This window comes from Meles meles, chromosome 19 (assembly GCF_922984935.1).
Source record: "Meles meles chromosome 19, mMelMel3.1 paternal haplotype, whole genome shotgun sequence".
Classification (NCBI taxonomy): Eukaryota; Metazoa; Chordata; class Mammalia; order Carnivora; family Mustelidae; genus Meles; species Meles meles.
Window position 1 is genome coordinate 35,865,133 of NC_060084.1, and position 12,437 is coordinate 35,877,569.

Genomic DNA, 12,437 nt, shown 5'->3' on the forward strand with positions numbered 1-12,437 from the left:
TGCTCGGTGGGGAGCCTGCTTCTCCCTCTCCCTCTGCCTGTTTCTCCTATGTACTTGCTCCCTTGCTCACTCGCTCTCTCAAATATATAAATAAATAAAATCTTTATCTTATTGTCGTTCTTCGTTTTTTAGCCACAGTACTTCTTAAATTAGAAACTTCTCTTTTTCTGTCCTCTTGTTACCCAGTGAGTGGTACAGTTTGAATAGAAAAAGCAGGATAAAATCTTTTATTCTTTCTATTCTATTTAAGTTTTCAAAATAGGGAGTTGGTTCTTTAACATCTTCTTATGGTGGCCAAGTAGTTTTTGCTTGTATTTTTTTAATTTATGTCTGTTTGGTGTTTTTTTTTTTTTTTTAAGATTTTATTTATTTATTTGAGAGAGAGAGCAAGTAAGAGAGAGCATGAGAGGGGAGAAGGTCAGAGGGAGAAGCAGACTCCCCGAGGAACTGGGAGCCTGATGCGGGACTTGATCCTGAGACTCTGGGATCATGACCTGAGCCGAAGGCAGTTGCTTAAGCAACTGAGCCACCCAGGCGCCCCTGTCATGTGGTTTTAAGTATATCTGATGTTCCAATTTATTATCACAGTTACTGTTTGTACTGATGCTCAAATTGTCCTAAAGTTGTCAGTGGGAGCCTTTTCAAGTTATTGTTGGGTCCTTTAACAAGACCCTAGTTGTCTTTGACAACTACCTTGCAATCTGAAATAATTAAGTGTTCTTGCATCATCTGGTATATGTCTGAGATTAGAATTAACTAATTCTCTAAGGGTACAGTATTTGGAAATAACCATTACCATTTTACTTAAAAAGTCTTTTTTTTTTTTTTTTCATTTATACTACTAATAGCTTATTAAGAGCCTATACTTATATTACAGTCTTTTAAGTTGCTCCCTTCTTGGAATATGAATTTTATCTATTTTGGCCCTTTACCATGTGGTTTTAGGTTTTGGGGGATTCTCTTTGTTGCTTTTGAGTTCAGGTATGTATTAAAGCAAGTTTTTTGTTTTTTTGTTTTTTAATTTGTTGTTTGTCTTATCCAACATTTTGAGTTGTTTGGAGTGAAAAGGATGTCTTCTTGGCATTAATTAAATCACCATATTGAGTAAAGTTCCTCTTTTGCTATTCCATTTAGGGATCTGCATGCCCTGAGAATGTCAGAAATGATCTCATCTGTGGCTAAAGTGAAAACTACTTATTACTTCCCTAGTGTTTATATATTTTCTGTGGATGTTTTCTGTTTGCTTTTTATTGGTAACCTTAATGTATTATGGCTAAGGTCAGTTTTGCTTCTGTATATTTGACATATTTCAGTCTATAATTTGAGTAGGGGACAAAAAGGAATGGAATTTTTTTTTTCTTTTCTTTTTTTTTTTGCTCTTCTAATACTTTGCCATTTTTAGCTTGGAAGCAGAGAGAAGGAAAAGACAGAAAGATCACTGTGAAATTGTGTGAACATGTAGGGGTTGAAATTAAAGGTGCCAAATAAAGAAACTGGTCTTCTGTTACACTTCCTCCTACCTCATGAGTTAATGTGGATCTGAATTCTGTTGAATTTCTTTTTTTCCTGTGTGGGCGTGAGGAACATAGATGTTATGGTTATAGTTTTATAAAATATGCCAGGCAGCAAACTCTAGTGCTATTTAGAAAGAAAAAGAAGACAAAGAGAACTGGGGCAAACAGTTCTTGCTAAGCCCTAAAATATATCGTTTTTATTCATCCATACAGAAAACAAGCATGAGGCCAAGAGGAGGCGAACAGAGAGAGTTAGGCGAGAGAAGATAAATTCTACAGTAAATAAGGATTTAGAAAACAGAAAGAGGTCTCGAAGTAACAGCCATTCAGATCATATCAGACGAGGAAGAGGAAGACCTAAAACTGCATCTGCCAAAAAACATGAGGAAGAAAGAGGTATGAATAAATCCAAGCAGTTTTGTTTTTCAAGTATTAAACTTTTCTAGATCTTAATTAGATAATAGTAAAGAAAGTGTTTGGTAGGCAATAAGCTCCTGGACTTAAAATTACAACTCATATTTTAGTTTGAAAACATTTCCTCCAGGGTAGATGCTTGTTTTTTTGTTTCTGTTTTTGTTTTAAATCACAGAATTTAATTCTTATTGAAAAACTAAAGTCTCAAATTAGGAAAAAAATCACCCTGCAATAAACTAATGTTTATTCAGAGATAATAATTTGTATATGACAACCTAGAGAAGCCTGTTAAAATGGTTGTTTTTTTGTTTGTTTTTAAAGATAAATCTGAGTTCTGTTAGACTTATTTCAAACTGTTACACTATGAGTTTTAAAACTACTATTGAAATATTCTTCAGTATGAATTTTTAAAATTGCTCATTGTGTCCTCTCTACTTTGAGGCAGAATTTGGGTAGTTAGGTAAATTCTTCTTGGTCCAAAATATATTCAGATTACTCCTTACAGGTTTTCTCCTTTCTTCTGATAAGTAATATGTCTGCCAATAACTTGTTTTTAAACATTAACTAAAACTTCAGCTTCTTTTTTTGTACATCTTCTAAAAAACCTTTTATCATGGAAAATTTCAAAGATGACACAAGAGTAGAGAGATTAGACTAGGATAATGAAACCCTGTATGGCCTTGAATGAGTATCTTTTGCAATTGAGACTTTCAAGCCTATAATTAATGGAAAAAAGGGATGGATACTCTTTATAATTACTTAAGACCCTCCATCAAAATAATTTCATCTTCAATGAAATGCATTTATAATTTCTTACCTTGTTGGTGAGTTAATGCTTTGCTTTTTCAGACACTCAGTTTTAGATATTCAAGCATAAGTGTAAATTTATCTAATTTTAGACATTGAAAAAATTTTAAAAACCTGTTTACCATTTCTTTCTGCTTTGTATGCCTTTATTTCAATAAAGTTATGACTGTTAGGGAAAATAACTTCACTGGTATAGCTGTCCTTAGCTTTTTCAGAGTTAATGGCTTCTTACTATTGTGTGTCTAAAGAATAAAGCTTTTATCATATTTGACAGTATTCTGTGAAGAATAGTTAGATACTCCTTAATTCCTTGGGAAATTTTACTCCATTTCTTTTTTCCTTCTCTTATGCTGCTCTTCCAGAGAGTTTGAATTATTTTTTAAATTTGAATGTGTTTTTTAACATGGGATGATCAGAAAATCTATGCTAAAAACTGCTTCAGAAGGGAAACTAGACCCAAAAAAAAAAAAAAAAAAAAAATCAACAGGGAAAAAAAAACCGAAAAGCAAAACAGAGAAATACTGCTTGGCCCAGAAAACAGAACATTCTTTCGGGTTGAAGTAAAGGGAATATAACCCAAAGAATGGAAAAGGAATGCTTCTGGTGGTGAGTGAGAGGAGATGAGAAAACAGATAATGACAGTCTTTTAGTTGGGGAAATGAAATCTAGATAGTTGTGTTAGAAATTTTTATGTGCTGGTCTAAATTTTTATTCATATTAACTTGAGAAAAGAATTTAGTTAGCTATTTTTTTCAGATATTTTGAGCTTATTAATAGAAAACTTCTAAGCTATATCTAGAGTAAGATACACTTTTGATTTTATTTTTAATACAAACAGGAAGGCACTCAAAACAATTTTTGTAGAACAAATGAATCTTTTCAGGTAGGCTTTGGGGTCGGGGTGGGGAAGAGGTCAGCAAACTTTTTCTGTAAAGAGCCAGATAATACATATTTTAGGCTTTGTGGACCATACAGCCTTCTGTTGCTGCTACTCTGCCCTGTCATTGTAGCTGGAGAGCAGCCATAGACAATATGTAAATGAAAGGGCATGGCTGTGTTCCAGTAAGACTTTATAAAAACAGGTGGCAGGCCAGATTTGACCTTGGGCTGCATTTTACCAACTCTTGAGGCAGACCATGTTCTCTAAATATAATACGGATAAGAAATATGAACTTCTGAAATCTCTATTCTTAGTATTCTTAGTATTAAGTAACTATTTACTGTAATTCAGTTTTTATTGATTTCTTGCTCATAGGTACTTGAAAACTTTGAAGCAAGCCCTACCTTTAGTAAGGACAGTTTGTGCATAAAAATCACATTTTTAATTGACTTTGTTTTCTATATTTTGAAAAAGAATAGGAAGAAGAAAGAATGGAAAAGGAAAGCTTGTTAGACATCTAGATAGCAAAATATTTTTATACAATCATAAAAACAAATCATTAAACTTAAAATTTTTGTTGGTTTTAAGATAAGTTTCCATTTTATATGAGGGGAATATGATTATTTTGGATATTAGTAAGGTAGGAGTGACATTAAGATTAAAATATAATGGGCAATTCTGAATATCTTATTAATGAACATACAAAATTTATGTAGAGTTCAAGTTTAAGTTGGTAGATTGAATAACCACACCAAGCTCTCCATCATCCTCAAATCCTAACTATTAGTAAAGGGATTTTTTTTTTAAAGGACCAAATTCCATAAGGACAAGGAATAGGAAAAGCAACAAAATTCTAGAAAGTGAAAACTGCTTTAGTAGACCCATGAAACCTAAATTGTTTGCCCCTTTAGGAAAAACTAATAAAAAACCCCTGATTTTTATTACACAACTGCCCCTAAGGTCAGGATTTGGTGCATTAGTTATGTCTGGAAGTGTAGAGGTAAAGGTGCGGCTAAAAATGAGATTGTTTGGAAGTCTGTTTTTTAATGGCCTGCTAGGGCTGTTTACCTCATTTTCCCCTCCTTCCAGATTTATCCTTTTAAAAAGATTAGACAAAACAGAGTCTCTGATTTAGTAACACCAGGTGTCACTGAGGGCAGGGATACTATATTGAGATCAGGAAGATTACTTGAAAATTGGAGAGGGTAAATACTGAGATCTGTGGTCAGGCATGAATCTTTGAGTTAGGAGATTAGCAGTACCTTCTCTAGGAAATGTGAAAAACCCAAGAGAAAGGACCTAAAATAAGAATACATTCATTAGGGGTTTCACAAATGGCCCAGTCAGATCATCCTAAATTGGTGATCACAGTCAGGCTCCACATATATTTGAGCTCATCAGCTTTTCAGATCCCATTCTTAAATATGCACATATTATCAAGAATTACTCAGATATACAGAAGAATGCATCTATATGAAAGGCTAAGACCAAACAATAAAACAATAACTAAAATAACTAACTAAAATAAAATAAAAACAATAACTTGGATAAAAGAGGTTTTTGCGGGAAAGAGAAAAAATTAAAACTTGTTGATTTTTTTAAAAAAGATTTTATTTATTTATAAGCCAGAGAGAGAGCATGAATGCAAGAGAGTGAGCACAAGCAGGGAGAGGCAGGCTTCCCGCTGAGCAAAGAGCCCAATGTGGGACTCCATCCCAGGAGCCTGGGGTCATGACCCGAATCAGAGGCAGATGCTTAACTGACTGAGCCACCCGGGTGTCCCTATTTTTAATGTTTTTAGCAAGAGAAGATACTGTAGTCATAAAAGAAGAAAAAGATATTTAAATGGAATAGCAGTGTCAAAAAAGTACTAGAAAATGAACTTTAAAATACAAATCTAGGGGTGCCTGGGTGGCTCAGTTTAGTTAAGTGTCTGCCTTCGGCTCAGGTCATGATCCCAGGGTTCTCTGCTCAGCAGGAAGCCTGATTCTCCCTCTCCCACTCCCCCTGCTTGTATTCTCCCTCTTGCTGTCTCTCTCTCTGTCAAATAAATAAATAAATACAAATCTAAAAAAAAATGTGTGTGTATTAAGATTGTGGAAATGAAAAACTTTAACAGGTTTATTGACAGAATTAAAGAATTGTACCAGAATGTAAAGAAATAGAAAAAGAGATGAAAGGGGTACCTGGATGGCTTAGTCGGTTAAGTGTCCATCTTGATTTCAACTCAGGTCACGATCTCAGGGTTGTGAGATCGAGTCCCATGTCAGGCTCTGTGCTGTGTGGGAAGCCTGCTTAGGATTCTCTCGCTCCCTCTCTCTCCCTAAAAAGAAAGAGAGAGAGAGAGAGAGGGAGGGAGGACAGGCGGGTGGAAAGAAGGAAGGAAGGAAGGGAGGGAGATGAGAAAATAGAATGGGAAAGATAAGAAATTTAGATGACCAGTTTGAGGTCAACATTTATAAATAACTGATGTTCCAAAAAAGAACATAGAAGATGGAGGAGAAGGAAGTCATCGCTGAAATAATTCAAGATATTTTTCCAAACCCGAAGGACATTGATTTTCCACATTGAATTGACCCACCAAATTCCCAGATGAGTGGGTGATTAAAAGTAGAGATTATACTGAAGCATATCGTCAGAAATCTTATCTCTGGTTAAAGGGAAACTCCTTCAAGTGCTCAGGGAAAAAAGAACAAGAGAAGGAAGTGGTATTTGGAATTAATACAGTGGAGTACTACCCAGCAAGGGACAGACTCTCATATATGAACAAACAGCATTCATGAATTTTAAAAACATGTTGAATGAAAGAAGCTAGACACAAAATAGTTCATGCTGGATGATGCCATTTATACGAAGTCCAAGAACAGGCAAATGAATCTGTAGTGATAGAATCAGAACAGTAGTTGCTGGTGAGGTGGGGAGGAAGTGACTGGAAAGGAGCATGAGGAATTTCTAGTATCTTGATTGTGGTGTGGGTTATGTAGATATATATTTTGTCAGAACTCATCCAATTGTACATTAAGATCTGTGTATTTCACTGTGTGTAAGTTTAGCAATAATGTTTTAAATAGCTGTTAAAAAAAGGTACTGGCTCTTTCTAACAGTGGCACATTAATTGGAAGACAATTTTTTGCCTTCTTACTGCTCAGGAGATCTATCAGTCTTCAGTGAACCACACTGTGAATTAGCACGAAGGTAGACTAATGACACTTTCTAACATTCACAGTCTCAAAAAATTTGCTACCTATACTCCCTTTCTCAGGAAGCTACTACAGGATACCTGGCATCAAAAGGAAGAAGGAAACCAAGAAAGTGTCCTGGGATCCAGGACACAGGGTCCAGCTCAGGAGAAAGGCATTTATATCCAGCATGATGTTGAAGAGACATCTTGATGATAATTAATTGTGTAGCAGGTCTAGAAATCAAACATTTCAGATTGGAGCAGAAGACTTGGAGAGACTTACTCAAGAAGATAAAATTGACATAACACCTAGTATGTGTAAACATTCTGAAAGATCTGTACAACTCATTACTAATGAAAACTAAGCAGTTGGAAAAAGAATCTCTTCAGGAAACAAACAATGTGCCGTAAAAGTCAAATCATTTACATAGAAGAATAATGTAAACATTGAATATTGATCTCGCCAAAATTGTGATGTAACTGTAATGGGAAGATGGGATAGGAAGAGTATAGGGGCTTAAAATATGGAAAACAATAAGATCCTGACTTTTCATGGTGAAAGGTCAGTTAATAATGTCTAAAACCAAGAAGTAGCATCATATAAAAACTTTGCTTAGAGAGGTAAAAACAAAAAGAAACAACTGGAAAAAAGTAGTTGAGTAGTTGCACTTAGAGTGTGGGAAATGTGCATGCAGGAAGGAAAACTTATATTTTGTAGCAAGTTGAATAAAAACAATTTGACTCTATATATTTAACTTTGATTAAAAAGTCAAAACAAAACAAAAAAACAGACCAAAGTACAATCATAAAAGAGCCTGAAAAAAGAAATTGGCAGAATGTACGCAAAGATGTTTATTGTGTGTGTGTGTGTGTGTGTGTGTGTTTAAAGATTTTATTTATTTATTTGACAAAGAGAGATCACAGGTAGGCAGAGAGGCAGGCAGAGAGAGAAGGGAAGCAGGCTCCCTGCAGAGCAGGGCCTTGATCCCAGGACCCTGAGATAATGACCTGAGCCGAAGGCAGAGGTTTTAACCCACTGAGCTACCCAGGCACCCCATGTTTATTGTGTTTTTAACTGGCTCTGAGATGGTGTAGGTGGTTTTTATTTTCTTTTTTGTTTTTTTGTACTTTCCAATTTTCTACCATGAACTTGAATTGCATTTGTAATCAGGAGGGGGAAAATGGAATTAAATGTTGGTTATCTTATTTTTTATAGCAGGGCTAAAGTAAAGAAGTTAATATATTCATAAAGGCACTATTGGATTTTCAGAAAGGACCATCTTTAGGGTGAGAAAATTCATTTTGATTGGAACAGTGAGCTTATCCTACTGAAGAGAAAGAAATATTTGAGATTTTTACAGAAATGATGTAGATATTATAGACAGTGCGTGTACACACACACATACACACACAGAGTTTCCATTTAGTTCATGGCATTTCAATAACTCCTTTATGTAATTTTTTAAAAATTTCAGTTTAATAGCATGGTACGGTATAACATTTAATATATGTTGTTACTATTATGTATATTTATTGTCATCTAAAGAAATACTTGAAAGCCTCAAGTATTTTTTAATTACCATATTTACATTAAGCTTTCTCTTTTTTTTCTTTAACAGAGAAACAGGAAAAGGAAATTGACATCTATGCTAACCTCTCTGATGAGAAGGCTTTTGTGTTTTCGGTCGCCTTGGCAGAAATAAATAGAAAAATTATCAATCAAAGACTTATTCTCTGATATTTGTCTGCAAAATATGTTGAAACTGTCTTCAGGATTACATCAGCAAATTCTCACACAGTTGTGGACTCTCAGGAGCATTCTGACTGCATCAATAAGGGCCATTGATTGTTTTTTTTCCCTGTCATTTAGCCTGTGCCACACTTTGGGAGCAAAGCTGTAGGCTTGGACTGTTCTGGGATTTCCTTGTTTACCAAGGAGTATTGTCAGTGTTTTGTGTTTGAGATATAAGTAAGTATATTTACCAAAAACAAAAAAAATAAGAAACAGTGGATGGCTGTTAAAGGATACAGGGGTAGAGGAGGGAGTGGAAGAATGAAAACTAGGGAAGTAAAATGCTTGATAGTTTTCAGGTTTGCCACCAGAGATGCAATATTTTAAGTACTTTGAGAAAGAGTGACTTTTAAAAATATTATATTTCAGATTTTCAGCACTAACAGATTGCATATATACAGTTCATTTACTTTTAATAAATTGGCAATTGATATTTTATTGAATGGGGAATTAAGAATATAAACTGTACATTTTGTCTTAAATTGATTTTTTCTTGGCCTTTATTTTTATGACTTAAGGTATGAGTTATATTTTGGGAGATACTTTCTAGACATTTGGGATGTTTGGGTGCTATATGAAGAAAAACATTTAAGGATATATCATACTTCAGATATAAACATCTTGTTTTCTTGAATGTAATTTATTTATTGGTTAAAAATACCTTTTCTGCTCTCAAGATGGTGCCTGTTAACCTAAACATAAAATATATTTATTACATACAAAATATTTCTTAGATAGCCACTTTTAAATCAGTAATGTTTTATCTGAGTGGATGTTCATTTATACATCCTGATGATTATTTAAATTGTTACTTAATCTCACTCTGGAAAAAAATAAACCTTAATATTGAAACTGATAGATTAAGAGTGTTTTTGTTCTATGAAGTTTGTGAAATATATTTAAATTTTTAATTTTTCTAGTAATGATAACTAATTACTTATAGTTAATCTACACTAAATGCTTTTGCATTTTTGCATATCAATTTAATATTCAAACTTGACAGTAATTTCCCATATTTCAGGTACCCCCCCACACCCACCCCAGTGGCTGAATCTGTTTGGCAGTCTAGAAGCCTTATTAGGGAGGGAATTTATCAGTCAGATTTAGCTCTAAGAGAAGTTTCCCTTTGAGTTCCAATAGTTGCATTGTCAGCTTCATCCTGCCTCTCTCATCACCTCTCAAAAGAAAGAAGATTGACATTTTTTTTCCCTACTTTATTTAAATAGTAGCCAGCAGAGGGAGCTTAAGAGGTACTCTAGGTAGGAAGTAGAATTTTTTCTAAGAATTCTTTTCCCACAGTCCTTTAGTCCTTTTATTTACCTGTAGGCACTACTATCATTACCTTGTATGCATTTAAAAAAAAAATTTTTTTTTAAGACAAACTTTTTTTTCAAAGATTTTTATTTATTTGATAGAGCACAAGTAGGCAGAGAGGCAGGCTGAGAAAGAGGGGGAAGCAGGCTCTCCACTAAGCAGAGAGCACAATGCGGGGCTCGATCCCAGGACCCCGAGACCATGACCCAAGCAAAGGTAGAGGCTTAACCCACTGAGCCACCCAGGTGCCCTTTTGTATGCATTTTAAAGCCCTAGTGATAAAGTTTATTCTCAAGCATGCTAATGTGATTTTTATCTTTGAACTATAAGAAAATGATTTTCATTTTGACAAAAAATTGTAAAAGTAATTAATATCTAAAAATGCTTTTGAGTATGTCCTCAGAAAAAGGAAGAACAGCTTATGGAATAGGCCTCTCTGTAAAGAATTACTGATGTCAGAGTCCGTCTCTTTAAAGCTGAAGACCCTTAGAGGAAAGTCATGTTAGAATAGTCATGGATACAATAAGAAAGGAGACTGATGACTAGGATGGAATTTACCATGTAAAGAAGTAATTTATTTCAGGTGCTTATGATGTTAATTGTTATTTAAAAAGTTCTTTGGCAGAGGGGCAAATTAGGCTTTCCCTGTTTGTGATGTAACCTATTCAGGAAAGTTCTCTAAAATTGTGTTCTCTGATATTTTTATAAGTTATCTCAGTATAAAGCTGAATTTGTCTTAAGAATGTTGTAATGGTCTTGGAACATATTGCTTGTCATTCATTGCTGTTGAAACCTCTCTTGGCAGATGTCCTAAGGATATAATTATAATAAGTTAATTACATAATCTAAAATTTATTCTGCTTTAATACCTATAAATGATATGATTATTCAGAATGCCCTAAAATGGTTCCATAATTAGATTAGATCTGTTGAAGGTATGTTCATTCTTAAACGTGAACAAGATTAAATAAAAGGTATTTGGGAGTTAGGCTAAACTATACAAATTTGTATGTTTACCTCCCCACCCACCCCACTCTATTAAAAATGTTTTGTTTTGTATTTTAAATTTCTTTATTTGACAGAGAGAAAGATCACAAGTAGGCAGAGAGGCAGGCAGCAGGGGGTGGTGGGAGGGAAGCAGGCTCCCCGCTGAGCAGAGAGCCTGATGAAGGGCTCCATCCCAGGACCCTGAGATCATGACCCGAGCTGAAGGCAGAGAGAAGCTTTAACCTACTGAGCCACCCAGGTGCCCCTCTATTAAAAATGTTTTGGGGAAGGCACTTAAGTTTTTGAGATTTGATTTTGTTTTTTAAACATGAACATTTCTTAAGTTTTTATGGGCAGAGAAGGCTTAGGTTATGTTCAATGTACGGTATTTAAAAATAAGGAAATACTGCAAATTATTTCTTCTCTAGCAATCAGTGGAAATGATCAAACATCTTGAGACAATTTATATTATGATGAAATAAAATTTAAAATTACAAATGACTTAAAAGTTTAGCCAGACTAGGGCACCTGGGTGGCTCAGTGGGTTAAGCCTCTGCCTTCGGCTCAGGTCATGATCTCAGGGTCCTGGGATCAAGCCCTGCATCAGGCTCTCTGCTCAGTGGGGAGTCTGCTTCCCCCCCCCCCCCCGTCTGACGTGGGGCTCTATCCCAGGACCCTGGGATCATGACCTGAGCGGAAGGCTTAACCAACTGAGCCACCTAGGTGCCCCATAAATGAATAAATAAGATCTTAAAAAAAGAATTAATCAAATTTGTTTGCTTCTCATACAAAAATATGCTCTATAGGGGTGCCTGGGTGGCTCAGTGGGTTAGGCCTCTGCCTTTGGCTCAGGTCATGATCTCAGGGTCCTGGGATCGAGTCCTGCATCAGGCTCTCTGCTCAGTGGGGAGCCTGCTTTCCCTCTCTTCTCTGCCTGCTGCTCTACCTACTTGTGATCTCTCTCTCTGTCAAATAAATAAGTAAAATCTTTAAAAAATTTTTGAAAAAAGGGGCGCCTGAGTGGCTCAGTGGGTTAAAGCCTCTGCCTTTGGCTCAGGTCATGATCCCGGGGTCCTGGGATCGAGCCCCATGTCAGGCTCTCTGCTCCACGGGGAGCCTGCTTCCTCCTCTCTCTCTCTGCCTGCCTCTCTGCCTAGTTGTGATTTCTCTCTGTCAAATAAATAAAAAAAATAAATAAATAAAAAATTTTTGAAAAAAATGTGCTCTATGTAGAAGTTTTAATTTTTTGTGTTCAGTTTTTTTTGTTTTCATCTTTGAGTATTATTATAAGGCTTGTTTTTACATTTGGTGATCTATATCCTCTTGTTAAGTGTGTCTCTCCCCTCCTCCTAATGTTTTATTAGTGTGCTTTTTATTTCTTTCCCTTATTACACTGGCACGGACCTTAGCACAATGTTGAAAAAGTGTAAGAGGAAGATCCCGGCCCTGATTCCAGTCATGGGAGAAACATACTCAATCTTACAGCGTTAAGTATGTTTTTGTGTTGTAGAATACTCCTTATTAAATTGAGGAAAATCCCTTCTCATT

At 35.3% G+C, this 12,437-nt stretch overlaps 1 protein-coding gene across 2 annotated transcripts in view; it reads left to right on the forward strand.

Annotated features, from left to right (window-relative positions):
• Nucleotides 1-9,442, forward strand: part of LOC123930681 (UPF0547 protein C16orf87) — a 32,003-nt gene extending 22,561 nt beyond the window's left edge. Inside the window, exons 3-4 of one of the 2 annotated variants that reach the window (XM_045986879.1) lie at nucleotides 1,728-1,910; nucleotides 8,416-9,442. In XM_045986879.1, coding sequence (XP_045842835.1) covers nucleotides 1,728-1,910; nucleotides 8,416-8,534 — 302 coding nt within the window. In that variant the 3' untranslated portion in view covers nucleotides 8,535-9,442. The remainder of the gene's footprint in view (nucleotides 1-1,727; nucleotides 1,911-8,415) is intronic. The other variant, XM_045986880.1, reaches the window with a different exon arrangement.
• Nucleotides 9,443-12,437: the final 2,995 nt, after the last annotated feature.